Source organism: Trachemys scripta, chromosome 5 (assembly GCF_013100865.1).
Source record: "Trachemys scripta elegans isolate TJP31775 chromosome 5, CAS_Tse_1.0, whole genome shotgun sequence".
Lineage (NCBI taxonomy): Eukaryota > Metazoa > Chordata > Testudines > Emydidae > Trachemys > Trachemys scripta.
In genome coordinates, this window is record NC_048302.1 from 116,167,676 (window position 1) to 116,184,420 (window position 16,745).

Genomic DNA, 16,745 nt, shown 5'->3' on the forward strand with positions numbered 1-16,745 from the left:
TCAGTATTTTGGAACCTCAGCTGCATAAATAACTTTCATTTAGTGGTTTTTTTAAATCTACATCACTTTTATACTTCTAAGGTGCTCTGGCACAACTCTTAGTGGGTTTAATTGAAGCAATATTCTGAAGCCCATCTGATGGATAACTAAAAGAATCAGACTTCTAGGCACTCGTATGATTCAACTAAACATTGTATAAATCAGTTCTTCTGCATTTACACTTTGTAGTTTCTGAATTCCTCAGCCCTTCCAAAAATGTTACTTTGGTGCTAGACATAACTTATTGAAGATCTGAATGAATGTAAAATAAAGTATTTTTAATGTATGAAAACCATGGATATCAATACTTACTTCAATCCTGGAAGCAGATTCAGTGATGCAAGAGTATTTATTAGCTTTGACTGCTAGTCTGTTGGAAAGGGCTTCCCTAGAAGCAAGGTCTCATTGTCAACTATCCTTTTATTTAAAGATGACTTGGTCTAAAGCAGGGGTGGCCAACCTGTGGCTCTTCAGAAGTTATATGGCTTCTTGACTCCGGGGATGGAGCTACAGGTGCCAACTTTCCAATGTGATGGGGGGTGCTCACTGCTCAACCCTGGCTCTGCCACAGGCCCTGCCCCACTCCACTCCCTTCCTGCCCCCTCCCTTGCAGTGCCCTCGCTCCTCTCCCCCACTCCAAGCCTCCTGTATGCCATGAAACAGCTGATCAGGAGGTGTGGGGAGGGAGGGAGAGGCACTGATTGGTGGAGCTGCCGGTGGGTGGGAGGCCCTGGGAGCGGGGTGGGGAAGCTGATTGGGGGGAGGGGGGGCTGCTGACATATTACTGTGGCTCTTTGGCAATGTACGTTGGTAAATTCTGGCTCCTCCTCAGGCTGGCCGCCCCGTGCTAGAGGATACTGCTCTTCAGCGTTTTCCTATGGAATTGATCTCTTAGCCTAAGCCTTCCTTCTGTTATGAGTGAACTCTTTACATGTGCCATGCAGTTATCCCAATCCAGTAACTGACTGAAACTGTACTGCTTTTCTGCGGCAGAGGGTAATATTTGATAATAGCTCTCCAAACCGTACCAGTGCATAGACATGTATATATCCTTTCTTGGGCTGAATTAATCCCAACTTGCCTGTTGCTAATTCACGAGGAACTGTTTTTAAACATCGATGCTATTTTTGACTTTCAGGGGATGCCTCAAATAGCTTATCTGTCCTAAGAGTTGAAATGAGCTTAAACTGTGACAGTTGAGCTTCAGTTTAGAGTACTGACCCTGTACTACAAGCACAGTGATACTCTCCATTTTAAGTATGCTACTATATCCTAGCCCTAACACTATACATCTATTGTGATCAATGAGGCCTTACCCAACCAGCTTTTTTTGTAACTATGACACATTCACCCTCCCTTTACAAATGTGTACTAATCAATTTTGCTTTTAGCACTATTTGTTGCTGGAGGACTTGTACTAGTATGCTGGAATTAGGGAAACCCTCCCGAGTATTCTGTAGTTGTTCAAGGTGCTAGAATGGTACTAGTGGACTTGCATGAATCAGGGTGCAGGAACGGCTTGGGGCTTCAGTTAAACCGAAGCACTTTACCATTTTTCTTCTGTAGGGCTGGTGTAGCAATAGTGTGTGCCACTCAATCTCTTTTTAATAAAGTTCTTGCAAGATGCTTTTGCATGTACCCCAATTACTCTTAAACTAGGGTAACATAATACTGCAAAGAAGGAAGATAGCCACTTCCTGTTAAGTGTATTCAGGTCAGTAGGCTTGGGTTTTATTTAAAAAAACCCAGTATATTCATTTGAAGTGTGCTCTGGTGTAGGTGTGCTATACCCATGCCATGTGCTGCAGTCATGTAAATCTAACTAATGGGGGCATAATACATATACACATTTTAACAGATTTCTTCCCATTGTATATCTATAACTGGGTTGTTTTTACATTAATAGTGTCTTTTTCATTACTGTTAGTGATGGAGCCTCTATTTTAAGGAAAGGCAGTTGCACTCCTGCAAATAGAAGTGCTTGCACAGGTGCGAGGGGGAGAGAGGGGTAAAAAGCGGAGAGGGGAAAAAAGCAGGAGAATCAAAGGGAGCAGTTTAACTGCATCACTCCAAATAACTAAAGCAGGCAAATAACTTCTCTTGCCCAGGAGAAGGCCAGTGTGAAATTGCAGTAATCGTACAGGAGTACACTCTATGCAAGTACCTTTTTCTGTTTTATGCCATGGACTGAGCACTCAGTGCTGGTGCCTCAAAAAGAGCCAGTGGCCGGTTTGTGTTACTGGTCCAATGCTGCTTCTCCTGTCTCCTTCCTCAACCCCATATGCTGTACTTCCTGCTACTCATCTTACTCTTTCCCCTGCCCCTTTCTTTCATGCTAGATTGCAGAGAGGAAGGGAAAGAGGGTGTAGGTGAGCCTATTTCCCCCAGCTGCTCCTGCATGCATGCTTGGTATATAGCTGGTCGCGCAGTCTCTGTTGCATGGACTCTCAAACGGGAAAGGAGATAATAGGCCCTTTTATTTTAGTGTGTCTGTGCCTAATACTGCCTGAATTAAAACAAATCCAGTTTCCTGCTTATGGATTTGTGCTTAGGTTTGTATCTAGCTGTTTTGAGCCCTTTAGGCAGGCTATATGCACACTGTATGAATCAGTTCACCTTGTCCTTTTTGTTGCTATTACTGCAGGAGCCTAGCATCTACTGTAGCAAGCTCCAGCCTGTTCCTAAGTGGGAAAAGCTACAACTGAAACAATTAGAGTCACACTGATTGCTCTCTCCTTTTGAAGGGAGGGAATTTTCAGCTCTTTCAACAGCAAACTTGTTTAACCAAAAACTGCAGTTTAAGCTGCTATATTTGTAACTAGAGTAACACTGCCCAAGTAAGCCACTGCTCTGTAATCAGGTGGAAAGCAGTAAAAAGCTGCCCATTGATATATGTAAGTAGTTCTCAAGAATGTGTGTTTTACTGTGCCCCCATGATAGCTCATTGCAGAGACAATTTTGATGTTATAAATATAGTGCTCTGCAGTCTAGGTCAGTTAATCCAAAACAATCCATACTGCAGCAATCCCCCTTCTTAGTGCTAGTGTCATGTTATGTCCAAACAGTTGCTTAACAAAAGCAAGAGACTGTAACCAGCATCAAACACCTCCCAGGCCTCATAGAGACACAACGGAGGCACTCAAACCCCAAAGGAGAGACAATCATGACTCTGTGTGTGCTGAAGGAGTCAAATTGTGATGACCTACAGTTAGCACAATGAGAGATTTCTCACAGACCTGGGCAGAGCTTGTTTGGGGATGCAACATAAAGCCCTACCACTTTTTCTTCCCTTCCCCCAGCAACACCTGCTGTAAAAGTCACAAAACCAAATACCAGTATGGTGACATCTATCCATTGATACAAAGTATATCAGAGCACAAAGTACTCTAATTGTTTTCTTATTCAGGTGTTATAAAACTTATAGCACCAGCATGATTTAAATTAATGCAGCCAAATTGGGGGTTTTGCCATTACTGCATTCTCCACCATGTTATTAAGTTGTAGAATAACTTCAAGGATGAAGACACCATGGGCTAATGTACAAATACCTGATGATTTATTCATTGAGAAGTTAGTTGGTATGAAATCAGCAGCTATTGGCCAAGACAACAGAGATAAAATCTCTCTCTCTCTCTCGAGGGAGAGAGATGAAAGACTCCCTCCCTCTAAAAATATATATCAAAGAAGTGTTCGTTTAGTTTCTAACCTGGCAAATTAGAAAGCAAAATAAATATCCAGACTTTTTTGCCTGAACAGAGACCAATTTAAAGGGAACAAACTAGGCCCTCTCCTATTACAAATCAGCTGGCATGGTGCTATCAAACAATTCACTAGGGTGCATCAGGTTATTTAAAAAACAGTCATTCTCTCCCTCCTCCCACTGCTACACAGAGAGGGTTCAGAGAATACATGTATACAGGACCCCAGTAACTACAGATAAGAATTCCTCACAGCTGACTCTCAGGTTTAAGGCGACACATGCCTATACCACAAATCAACACCCAAAAATGTGGGTGTGGAATTTTTAAGAGTGCTCAGCTTTAGCTTAACTGCTCCTACTGAAGTCAGAGTTTTACCCATGACTCCAGTAGCAACAGTTAGGCCCATCTTGAGTGCATTTGAAAAATCACACCCTCCATGTCCAAGGGGTGGGATGTAAACATGTGAAGAGATAGAGGGAGGATCTTTTACAACATGGGTACTTTTTGGCTAAGGGGGAAGGGATAGGCCTGGTTATAGCCAGTCATAGCTGAGGTTAACATAGGAACAGGATTAAAGTAAATGCCCAGCATAACCATTACTCTGTTCATAAAGTGATGCTGCTTCCCAGCTAGTGTAGTCAAGGCTAAAATATAAACCAGTAAACAAGAAAATAACTCTTATTAAGGAATGTAAATGAAGTAGAATTCACTTGTGTTGTTTGATCCAGTTACTTTTAACCACAGGTCTTTATACCTCCCCATGAATTATAAAAGGTAACAGATGCCAAAACCACTTTTATATACTTAACTTTTCTGGTGGTTACTATTTTGACCTTCAATATAGTTGCAAATAAAATGTGCATAGCCAACTGCTTGTATTCAAAAATCCAGCAATTGGACAGTTTTTTCTTCTATAACTACTTCAATGCCATACAAATATTAAATGGTTTCCTTGAGAAGAGATTTTGAAGCATATGAATAAAAGCAAGGAAGCCAATCCCCTCCCCCCTGTATTTTATTTACAACCTCTTAAACCCAGATCAGGAATCACACAGGTGTTGAAACTTTTGCTGTTCAAAGGAAGGCCCTATTCCAGGAAATAGACATGTCATAGAAACAGCAATCCAGCAAGTAGCTGATGAGCTTGTCTGCTTTGTGAAAGCTGGTGTGGGCATTCGCAGAGAGCTAATTACATGTACCTCTTCACAATGATATTAGGAAATGCAACACACAAGGACACACAAAGTCAAAGGGTTCTTCATTCTAAATAGTGATCAAACTGTTACCATGCAGTTTCCTGTGGATATATTTTGTATCTTTCAACTTAACATACCTTCAGTAGCCAGGATTATTACAGATAAAATGTTACCCAAAATACAGATGGCTTAATGGCTCTTGTCAACTTTGCTTAAGTGCAAAATACAATACAAAAAATGCACTCTGGAGATCCATCAGATTATTTATGGTCCATTAAGAAATACAATTTCAGCATTTGCTTCAGTTTCACTGGTTAATTTAAGCCTTCCACAAAGTGTGGGAATGGAAAAAAAAGCACATTGGAAGAGGAAAACTAGTCAGCCATCTAATAGTTGTATGGCATTTTTAATTCTTATAAATTGGGCCACTAAGATTCTTTCACAACTCCCACCAAGGCAGGCCTCAAGGTACGCCCATGCAGCTTATAGCCAACCTTGGATACTAATGCAATAGAACCAGGCTCCTTCCCTTCCACGGGAGCATGGAACAAAGCTTCATGTTCATAGGGATCAAACTTGGCTCCAACAGGATTCAGTTTGAGCAGGCCGTGCTTTTTGAACACTTTCTGAATCTGTACTTCTGTCATGACAAGACCATCATACAGGTTCTTCAGATGAGGGTTGTCATCTTTGAGTTCCTCTTTTGGAACACTCTCAGTTGCTTTTTCCAAAATGTCAGCAACTTCTAATAAGTCCTTGCAGAAGCTCTGAATCCCTATAACGAGATGGACAGCCATAAATCACAAGCAACATCAAATTCATTCTTCTTAAGGGGATATAGTTAAATTTACATTTAAAAAAACTCTAGTATTGTTACAGTTATCTGAGATCAGGGGAAAGTTAATATCCCTCACCCACGCCCCCCATTTTAGTCTGTGCATTTATGCAATTTGTGCAGTGTCAGCATCCCTTGTTTGTGTAGATTGTGTCATACAGCAGTAGGAGAGAGAGTTTTTAAAACTGGAAAATGCAATTATAAAACCAGAAAGTCACAGGTGGACTAATGGGCAGGTGTAGTAAATAAAACTACTTGACTCATTTTTAAAATTATGAGTAGATTTCAAATTGATACTAAATCAATTTCACTTATGTGCTTTTTTTCCCCAAACACATCTTATCAAGGGAGTTATATTTCTGAGTTCCTGCAGGCCACCAACCTAACAACAATATAAAAATACAGAATACAGAAGTGGATTGTTTGATTCTGGAGTAGGGAAAGTATATGACTCCCTCAGCAAGTAGTCCAATTATTATGAAATTAGCCAAGAGACACAAACACAATCATCACCCTCAAGTTAAGTAATTCACTTTTTTCCTCTCCCATCTTGGGATTTTTCTGGTGTCACTTCTATTTTGTCCGATCTCTCACATTGTTGTCCCACATCTGCATCTTCACTTGAGCTGCTAAAGCTGCTCATAATAGCTCTGAATGGGAAAAAAGGGAGAGGAAGCAGGCCCTTATTCAACCAGTAGCCTAACTGACGTGAACAGGGACAGAGCTGAAGATCTTATTCAGCAGAACTCCTCTCCGTTTCCCCCATGTGCCATTTAAAGAACCCATGTGGGTTCTGAAGCCACACCTTCTGCCCAAAACTTCATTGCCTAGTTTCCACAGGAGATTTTAGCTGAGTCCCATGAAGCTCTCCCAGTTCATCCAACTTTTTAATGCAGTAACTCCAAGAAGAGCTATAGCACAATGGTTGTGTCCCCTGAAGCTGCTTGCTGGCTAGCTACAGTCATGATCAGTCCTTGCCTGCTGTAGGACTGTCTCCAAAAAAGTGGTCAAGGAGAGTGGTGGAGATTTTTCAGGAGCAGTGATGTATTTCCACATAAAGGTGAGCCAATGAGATGCTGCATTATGGACAAAATCAAGTCAAGAAGAATATTAAAGCCTAGATTATAACCAGGGGAACTGATGTAGCCAGGACACCAGGATTAGGTGTGAATATAAGTTCTAGCAGAGAACTGGGTGAGACTGGCCTATGTGGCTGCCACTTAATGCATTTAGATATTCCCTCCTCCACCGACAAGGCTTTTTTTGGGTACTACCAAGGGGCAAAGTTATGTACATCAGCTAAAATTGAAGTAGGGTGCTGAGCTAACAGTATCCATGCAAGAATTCTATAGGGACCCTGGTTTCTCAGGGAAACTTTCAAGTCCACTTGATTCCTTCCTCTATGCAGGCCTAGAACCTGTGCAAAACAATGCAGACTTCACCAGCAAGGCCATGCAGTCACTTTAATATCTGCATAGTTTGATACGGGTATCTTTAGACACCGATAATGGATATGAGATTGTCAAATGCTAAGCAAATGATTTTAAACCTAACAACTAAACAAAACTTCAAGTAGAGCTACCTTAAACACTGAAAGCCCCAAATTAAGCTTCGAGATAAAATGGCCACACCACAGAGTATGCAAATAGTTCACGGTCCACAGCAGAGTGAAAACTTATTAACTTTCAGAGAATCATAGAGATGTAGGGCTGGAAGGGACCTCGAGAAGTCATCAAGCCCAGCCTGCACTGAGGCAGGACCAACTAAACCAGACCATCCCTTACAGGTGTTTGTACAACTGGTTCTTAAAAATCTTCATTCCACAACCTCCCTTGGTAGCTTATTCCAGAGCTTAACTCTATGCTGAGTTAGAAAATGTTTCCTAATATCTAACCTAAATCTCCCCTTCCTGAAAATTAAGGCCATTCTTGTCCTATCTTCAGTGAATATGGAGAACATTTGATCACCATCCTCTTTATAACAGCCTTTAACGTATTTAGAGACTGATATCAGGTCCTCCCTCAGTGTTCTTTTCTGGAGACTAAACATGCCCAGTTTTTTTTTTTTTTTTTTTAACTTTTCCTCATAGGTCAGGTTTCCTAAATTTTTGATCACTTTTGTTGCTCTCCTTTGGACTCTCTCCAATTTATCCACATCTTTCCTAAAGTGTGATGCCCAGAATTGGACACAGTACTCCAGCTGAGGCTTCACCAGTGCAAAGCAGACTGGGACAACTACCTCCCACGTTTTACCTACAACACTCCTATTAGTACACCCCAGAATATTAGCCTTTTTCACAACTGCATCACATTGTTGACTCCTATTCAATTTGTGATCCACTATAATTCCCATCTATCCAGTTGTTTCCCATTCTGTAGTTGTGCATTTGATTTTTCCTTCTTAAGTGCAGTACTTTGCACTTATCTTTACTGAATTTCATTTTGTTAAAGTCAGACCAATTCTCCAATTTGTCAATGTCAATTTGAATTCTAATCCTGTCCTCTAAAATGCTTGGAACCCCTCCCAACTTGGTGTCATCCTAAGTTTTATAAGAACACACTCCACTCCTTTATCAAGTCATTAGTGAAAACTATTGAGTAATACCAGACCCAGGACTAACTCCTGCAGGATCCCACTAGATGTGCCATCCCAGTTTGATAGCAAACCATGAATAACTACCTTTCAAGTGGTCTTTCAACCACTTATGCGCCCCCCTTACGGTAATTTCATCTAGACTGCATTTCTCTAGTTTGCTTTGCCCTTCTGCTCTTACAAGATATCCAAGGCGGTCTCAGATTTGAAATTGACAAACTTCTTCCAGTAAGAGTTGGCAGTTTACAAGTACTTGCATTTTGTGCTGTTGTGGATATCTGAATAAATCTCAGCATAGAGCTTCTGTTCCCTCAATGAAATAATTAGCCAAGTGTGAATGGACAATTTTACAATTATGTAAACAATCTGAAATTTTTCTTTCACTCAAGATTTACTTGAATCTTTTGTACTGCTGTAGCATCGAGGGGCCCCAATCACGGATCAGAACCCCACCGTGCTAGGCACCATACTAGTATGAATGCTTGTGAGGAGTGAATTTCAAATTAAAGTGTTCAAATGTTCATGGAAACTGTACAAGAGTCCTGAATGTTGTTGAACTGAAGTCTGCTTCTTTTTAATCTTTATTTAATTGGCTATCCTGTTTTTAGGCTTTAACTGTGGAGTTAAACTAATGTTAACATGTAACTGTTAATATTGCTACATTTTGTCAACTGTAGGTTAGGAAAGAAGATGAAACAGTTATGGATTCACACTATATAGGCTCAGATCCACAAAGGAACCTAAATCCCAGATTTAGGCACCACTGCAATCCACAAAACCTCCGCTTGGCTGCCTCCTATCTCTGTAGGTGCCTAGACTCAAAACCTACATTTATTCTGTAAGTGTCTCCGAAATGCCTAAGTTTCTATCTCTGAGTATGCACACTGCTGCCTCAGGCAAGAGCCCAGACGCTTACCCTCATGCCTAAGCCCTTACGCGATCTTCAAACCAGGGGAAGATAGGTAGGGCAATGGCTATCTTGCCCCTGAGGCCCAATCTGGTGGGCATGTGCTAAACTTGCCTTACTCAACACAAAATTGTTGGGGGCAGGCCATGGCAGCAGAGGGACCTTTAGCTCAGTGGTTAGAGCATTTACCTAGAAAGCAGAAGATCTCAATTCAACTGTCCCTTGTGCCTGAGGAAAAGAGATTTGAACAGGGGTTTCCTACCTCACAATTCAATAATGCCCTGGTCACAGGACTATGGAATATTCTGATGTAGGGGTCTCAATCTCTCATCTTGAAGCCACTCAATTTTGTATATTTGCAGTGGCCAGATAAAGTAAGAATACAACTACGGTCCAGTGGTTAGGCACTCTCCTGAGTGGTGGGAAATGCCTATTCAAATCCCCTCACCTCTTCGGGCGGGGTGTTTGGGGGGGGAATAACCAGGTCTATCACATCCAAGGTGAGTTCCCTAACCACTGTGCTAAAGGTTATACGGTAGGCATCCTGTAGCCAGTATGCATGGAGTTAGGTGGGTATTGTCACTGTTCTGGCAAGAAACAACAGTTTTTTTCCACACCTCGACCAACATAGTTCTACCACTACAAGCTTTAAGTGTAGACCAGGCCTAAGTCCCTTTGTGGATCTGGGTCACAGTGCTATCTTTTGCTACTACAATATTTACAATACAATACCATTTCCATTTTGCACATTTGTTTTCAGAGGATAAAAAGAGCTATTACAATATGCTTTAGTCAGAACTGTCAAACATGACATAAAAAGACACTTAGCACAATTAGCATTCCTTGAAGTTGGTGGCAGTTGCATGTGCTCAGCCCTCTGAAAATCGAGCTATTTACTTAAGTTAACATTAAGCATTCATGAGTTTGGGCATTCCGACTTACCAGAAAAATCTATTTAAATTTCAACAGGCTTTCAAAAAAGTAATAAGAAAGCAAGTAGTTGAATACTTCTGGTTTCAGATCCCTGGCACTCAAATTTAAGATTGAATTTGGAGGTGGAGGGGTGGGGTGTTAGACCTGGGAAGAGGAAGAGAATTCAGGCTACAAGTTGCACTGAGACTTCACCAGTCCTATGTGTGTTGGGTTTGGGTCCCTCACTTTCTCCAATGAAAGCTCACAAGCAGTTTAATTCATAATATGGACTATGTTGCCCCTAGGTATTAAACAGTTAAAACTTTCCTAGTAAAAGCAGCAACACTTCAGTGCAGTATGGTAAATACTTTCCTTGTGAAACTGGTATAATAATGCCACATGTAATAAATCCAACAAATGCAGATCCAAACATGAGGATTATACATCATGTCAGTGTACAAGGGCCATTATGACTCATACTTACTTATAAATTTCTGGAAAATTTTGCAGACACCAAGCAATCCAGAGTTTTTTGAGGAATCCAGGTACATCTAAATCTAATGCTTCTAAAACTCACGCAGTTTTCACCAATCCAGTGAAATCGTAATGACACTGAAGCATCTCAAATCACTTTAAATTTAAATCAGGATACTAACATTTCAGGCTCTCAGCAACACGTTATAACAAGGATATGCCAATATATCTGGGAGTTCCAAATGGTGGAGTTGTGGGTGAGTGGCAGTGTCCGCTCTGAATTTCCAAGTTTAATTTTTCAAGTTAGTATTACAGCACTTTACAATACAGCTCATGCACACAAGTAATGTCTCCACCCACCATACAACTTTGCCTCTTCTACCAATTTCTGGCTTCTTTGCCTCAAGTTTTCTGTATCTGCCAGGGCTCGCTTGTACTTGTCCTGAGGAAGAAGATAAAGCATATTGCAGAAAAGGTCCCATTACAGCCTGTATATTGCGTGCCAATAATTCAAACCAAGGCTCTTATTCTATTAATTTCATTTCAAAGCAGCAGCTTAACAAACTAGACTCTGTGGTTTATTATGTTATTAAAAGTTACATCTAAATTCCAAACAATATTTGTACTTAGCACTTCAAATGAGTGGAAAGACTAATCCTCATGTCCTTGTGATGTAGGCATGTATTTGCCTCATTTTGCAGGTGGAAAAACAGGGGAGGGTTCAGTACTTCTGTGTTCACTCTCTTGCCCACAAGTGGTGTTTTTGTTTTTGTTTTTTAGGGGACTTGGGGCAGGGAGAAGATACACGGAGGTGGCACATGAAGAAAAGATGTGCTTCCAGGTTGTCAGGCCCAGATCCACCAAGGTATTTTAGGCTCCTAACGTCCATCAAAATCTATGGAAGTTAGGAACCTAAATACCTTTGTGGATCTGGGCGTCAGTGTGGGGTGGGTTTTTTTTTTTAATTCTTAACTAGAGCTGTGAAGTACTGGAATGTCAAAAAGTTTCCCTCTCCTAAACCCGTATACATTCCAGACCAGACTTAGTACATCACATGGGATACCTCTGCACTGACTCAGTATGCCACAAGCATGGCATGATGTTGTCTTTTTATTTTTGTGTCAATCCATTTGTTATCAGCAGAGCAAAATAGTCTTACTTAGTCACTGGTTGGTGAACTGTCCTCACATCCTCCCAGACCTCCTATTCTCACCTGTTAAACATTCTGAACCCCACACTACAATGGAATAGGACACTTCTGTACCTCTGCTTCCCGGCACCTCTGCTCTCTACCAGCTGAGGAAGGAATGCTACAATTTAGCCCATGAATGCAAATTTATCACATGCCGGAGTCACCATATACTAGTTCGTTCATCATAGTAGCCAACATCTTCAGATTGCAGGGGCTACATGTTTGCTCAGCTTTACCTTCCAAAACCTGTCTGCTCATGCTTCCTTAACTAAGGGAGAGACAAGGTGGGTGAGATAATATCTTTTATTGAACCAACTTCTGTTGGTGAGAAAGAGATAAGCCTTTGAGTGCACTTTCAGAAAGAAAGAATGAGCACGCAGATCCAAAAGGCTGAAAATAAAGGAAAGGGCTTCAGGTCTTAGGTTATAAATAAAAATTAATTTGGTCTCAGTTCAGTCACAGACATTATGCAGTTTGGCACCTCTGAAAGTGCTTGTTAGAGAGAGACGCCAAGAAGCAAAACAGTAGGTTTTGCCACAGCAGGCTGGGGAAAAAGTGGATTGGCAGAATTTGGAGAACTCTGCAGAGTGTATTCATATGTTATGCCTCGCTCATGCCACTGCTATTGTTATCAATATAACCACTAAACTCAGATTTAGTGCAGTAGCTGGATAAAAAGGCTAACTCCTCCAGGATTACTAAAAGAGAAAGAGAGGCTAAGGAGAAAATATGTGACTAAAGATAAAGTAGCTTATGTTCCCAGGCATCAGTGATGAGTATTATCACCCACATTTTTCTAGATTGAAAAATAAGGCCCAGAGAGCCTATTAGCAGTCTGTTCCCAGCAAAATAACTATGTACTACTAATGGACTAAACTTAAAGGGAAAAGTCCAATTAGAATATTACATTCATGAAATAATTGCTACATAGTCTTATCTAGCTTGTGTACAGTGCACTTGGAACCTCACATTTTTCCTAAAACGTGTGCATGCTGGCTGACCAAAAGACGCTTACAGTCATTTCTTTTAGTTGCTCTTCCAATTTGGCTTTTTCTTCAATGAATATCATCTCGGCAGACCTCGGTTCAGCCTTCGGTTTATTCTGGCTCTGACTCTGGTCATCTTCCAAGTTCTGTCCAGTGCTTTTCTGTTGTGTTGCTATGCAAAGCAACCGTGGAGAAGTCCTAAAGCAAACATAGTCAGAGCAATAGTCAGTTGCTCATCCTAGGAAAGATGAGTGGTTTGGGGACATACTGAACACTTGATTTGCCTTTATCACATACAGAAGAAACCTCCATCCTAAAGCCAGAGAAATGATTTATGAAGAAACTAAGGCTACAGTCCTGCAAGCCATGTGCATATGCTAAACTGTGAGTAGTCCCACAGTGCATAAGATTTGCAAGACCTTAGTCTGTAGTTCCTTGCTAACTGTAACTCCATGTGATATGGAATGGTGTCCACAAGAATCTCTGCAGTCTTGACAGCCCAAAACTAGAAAAACTCTACAAATTGGCCTAATCACTGTTCCATCTACCTGCACCCCCGCTCCTATTCAAACTATCTTGGGGGAAAATATCTTGGAAGCATTCACAGAAAGCTTAAAATTACACCCTTACCATAACAGAGGCAGTATTTTCCTTCCCCGTTTAAAGAGAGATGATTGCTCATTAGCTTTTTTGCCCCAAATTCTGCAATTATGAGGCCTAGCATGTTTTTAAATAAAAGCTTATTTGAGAACACATTTAGGAACACTGGTTAGAACTAAATCAGGCCTGAAAGGTGTGCTGAGGCCTCAAGTCCTTAGTCACATCAATTTACTGTTCTCTAGTGTTCAAGCATGATGGAAATATTTTATTCATTAGCTGGATTCAGGTGTGCCTGTACAGCTGCAGGTGTCATTCTATAACAAGACAACCACCACTAGCAGGCAATACAGGCAAACACATTTTAATTATTTCAAATAAAGATTTATTAAGTTTACTAGGGAAAGTTTCAGATGGTTGAGGGAAAAATGAGGGCCACTTCCTTTTCATTGGGTATATATTTGGAAACAATTCTACAACAATTTAATTTCCTAATGTCCTGATTAATTTACATTTAAGGCTGAAGTCTCATGATGCAATAATCTGCAACACTTCAGTCACGAAGTCTCATGATGCAATAATCTGCAACACTTCAGTCACTAAGTTTCCTCTAAAACAAACGAATTGGAATAACTACCTGCTGGTGAAAAATCCAGAAAACTCTCTCATTTGTAAATGGCTAGTCCAAAAATTCAAGTATTGTGAGTAACTCGGAATCAGCAAAAGAATTCTATGACACTACTGATTCTTTGGAATCAGCAGAAATGGAGGTCTTTGCATAATCATCTGTATCTGACATATCTTAGTGGTTCATTTAATTTAAATTATCTATTCTTTAGGACAGTAGTTATCAAACTTATTTGACCGTGACCCCCTTCTTTGTGTTTCTAGTAGTTTACACCCCCCCCCCCCCCCCCGACATATACTGATAAAAAAAAAAAATCAATATGCAACTCTCACTAAATATTAAAAACAATCAGGCATTGATTCGAACAGAGCCATTTCAGTATATAGTAATGTAAATTTTAAGTAAGATGCTGCTTACAGACATCACACTGCTGTTACTAGTGTGATGGGTATGCCTGTTTTTTGGAGCAGAGCAATTCTACGAATTTCACAAATGAGCCAACAATCCATTGTAATAAGAGCAAAAGCAAAACTGCATTGTGGTCGATGCTGCACATGGATTAATGACTTGGCATAATGCTATGCAATCTTAACAGAAATCCATCAAAATGCACAGTGCCATCTGAGGACCTGATATGTCTGGATGAATCAACTTTGCTAGCTATTCATTGCGGTGGGTAAAGTGTGCACAGTAATTATTTTTTGGTCCTAAAAGCTTGTCATGCCCCTCGCCCTGGAATATATTCTGCGTGCCGCTGGCCCCCACCCCCCCAGTTTGAGAATCTCTGCTTTAGAATGATTTTGTGCCCATTTTTCCATGAGTGAGAGGTGCATGTGTTGGGGCGGCAAGTGCAGAAATAAGATAGCACATGAGAACAATCCTCTTTCCCTCACGTATCTTTGCCTCTGTTCCTACAAGTGACTCTAGGCCTTTATTCACAAAGCCCCATATGCTCAGAACACCTCCCTCTTACATCTTGCATCAACAACTTAAAACCTATAAGCCTACACACAGGTAGGCACTGCCATATTTATTTAGAAATGCCTTAATAAATACAGATGCAGCTGATTAACGTGAGTGAGTTTGAAAGTTGCCCGAGAGTCTCTTCATTCCAACCTGTGATCTCTTAAGAAATAAAGCACCTTTATCCTAGACACCCATTGCTGAATGGCAGTAACTACTGGCTCCCACCTCTTTGCCTTGTCTACCTGATCATTAAATCCTTCAATAGAAATACATCCAAACTGTATGAGCTGTGAAACATGACATTTTGGGGAAAAATATGACATGAAACATGACATGCAGAAATGACATGACAGGACAGCACAGCCACAGATTGAGTGTGGCTACTGTTAATTTGCTTTCACAGGGGATTTTTCCCTGCTGTTACACTACTCTCATAAGTTTGGCAACAGCAAGGATTTCTATTGCAGCATTTAAAATGCCACTGAGTGGGAGATTAGGCATTTTATTACACACAATCCTGCAGCCTCTATGGTGGGAGTGAAAAGTGCAGCCACCAGAACTACACAGTTCTGTGCAGCTCCCTGTGTGGTGCGTCTCACCAGTGAGCCACTGATTTCCCTCACATGGGCTGCCTCCCTCCCAACAAACAGGTCAAGCTTAAACCGTCTCTCCCACTCTTGGGGGTCGGGGGGAGGATGAGACCATGCCAAGGGCATTGTTCTCTTGATGGCAAGGAGATGTGCCACACAGAGCTGCACAACTCCATCCCCTAAAGCAAACTGCCAACCTTGTCTCCCCTTGAGTGAATGAGTGACTCCCTAGCTCTGTAGGGCTCTGCCTCTGCCCCTTTTTCTGCTGCTCTCCAGGGTAGGTGTGTGGGGCAAGGGGCAAGAATCTTCACTCCCCCACCCAGGCCGGGAGAGAGTCACCAATGTTCATGCCCCAGGTGGGGGGAAGGAGGAGGCCGAGCCCCGGCGGGGGGCAGGTGGTGATAGAGGGCAGAGACCCTGCTGTGGGCGGGGCTTCCCTAGGGCCTCGCCTATAAAACACAGGCCCAGGACAGGCGAACCCGGGGGAGACCCAGGCATGCGGGCCGGCCAACAGGCGCTGGGCTCCCCGAGCGGGACGGGGGGAGCCTCCTACCCGCCACCGCCCCAGGCGAGCTCAGCGGCCGTGCGGGGGAGGGGCTGGGTCTGCGCTGCACGTGCCGCCCCGCCGCCCCCTCTGCGCGCTCCCGGGGCCGGGCCGCAGCCCCCCAGGGGTGGGGGAGAGACGGGCCCATCCCGCCCGCGCCGCCCTTACCGCAGCGGGCAGCTCAGCAGCGGGTAGCGCCGCGGTCTCAACAGCAGCCGCACGCACCGAGCCGCCGCCGCCATGGCTTCTCCGAGCTGAGTGCGTGCTGCTCGCTCTCCGCCGAGCGCCCGGGGTCACGGCCAAGCCACGGCCCAATCAGCGGGAGGAGCACCCCTCTTGGGCCGAGAGTGACGGGACCAAGCTCCAATCAGCCGGGCCGGCCTCCCCTTGGGGGTGGGGCCTGTCCCCTTCCTGGCTCATAGCACGCTTGGTTGAGAAGAAGTTGAAAGGTCGCAGATGACTCCGCTGCGTTCGCTCAGGGGCGAGGCCACGGGTGAGGGCTGGGCGTGGCCAATTGGGGGGAGGGGGAGACCGTGAGCGCTCTAGGCTGCTCTTGCCCGCCAGCTTTTCCCGCACTGGTGGGCTC

General features: G+C 42.7%; 1 protein-coding gene across 1 annotated transcript; it reads right to left on the minus strand.

The window, feature by feature from the left end:
• Positions 1-3,573: 3,573 nt before the first annotated feature.
• GRPEL1 (GrpE like 1, mitochondrial) lies at positions 3,574-16,484 on the minus strand. Its single transcript, XM_034772054.1, has 4 exons — positions 16,328-16,484; positions 12,864-13,032; positions 11,017-11,098; positions 3,574-5,711 (listed from the first exon to the last, which is right to left on the minus strand). Exons 1-4 carry the CDS (start codon positions 16,399-16,401, stop codon positions 5,365-5,367), a joined length of 672 nt encoding a protein of 223 aa, XP_034627945.1. The 5' UTR covers positions 16,402-16,484; the 3' UTR covers positions 3,574-5,364.
• Between the last annotated feature and the right edge of the window lie 261 nt (positions 16,485-16,745).

What these genes read in the sequence shown, in the direction of transcription:
- GRPEL1 (XM_034772054.1), bottom strand. Translation starts at nt 16,401, where the DNA reads ATGGCGGCGGCGGCTCGGTGCGTGCGGCTGCTGTTGAGACCGCGGCGC. An exon ending in CTGCTGAGCTGCCCGCTGCG is followed by an intron (nt 13,033 to 16,327) that starts GTAAGGGCGGCG and finishes TGTTTGCTTTAG; the next exon opens with GACTTCTCCACGGTTGCTTT. An exon ending in AGCAACTAAAAGAAATGACT is followed by an intron (nt 11,099 to 12,863) that starts GTAAGCGTCTTT and finishes CTTCTTCCTCAG; the next exon opens with GACAAGTACAAGCGAGCCCT.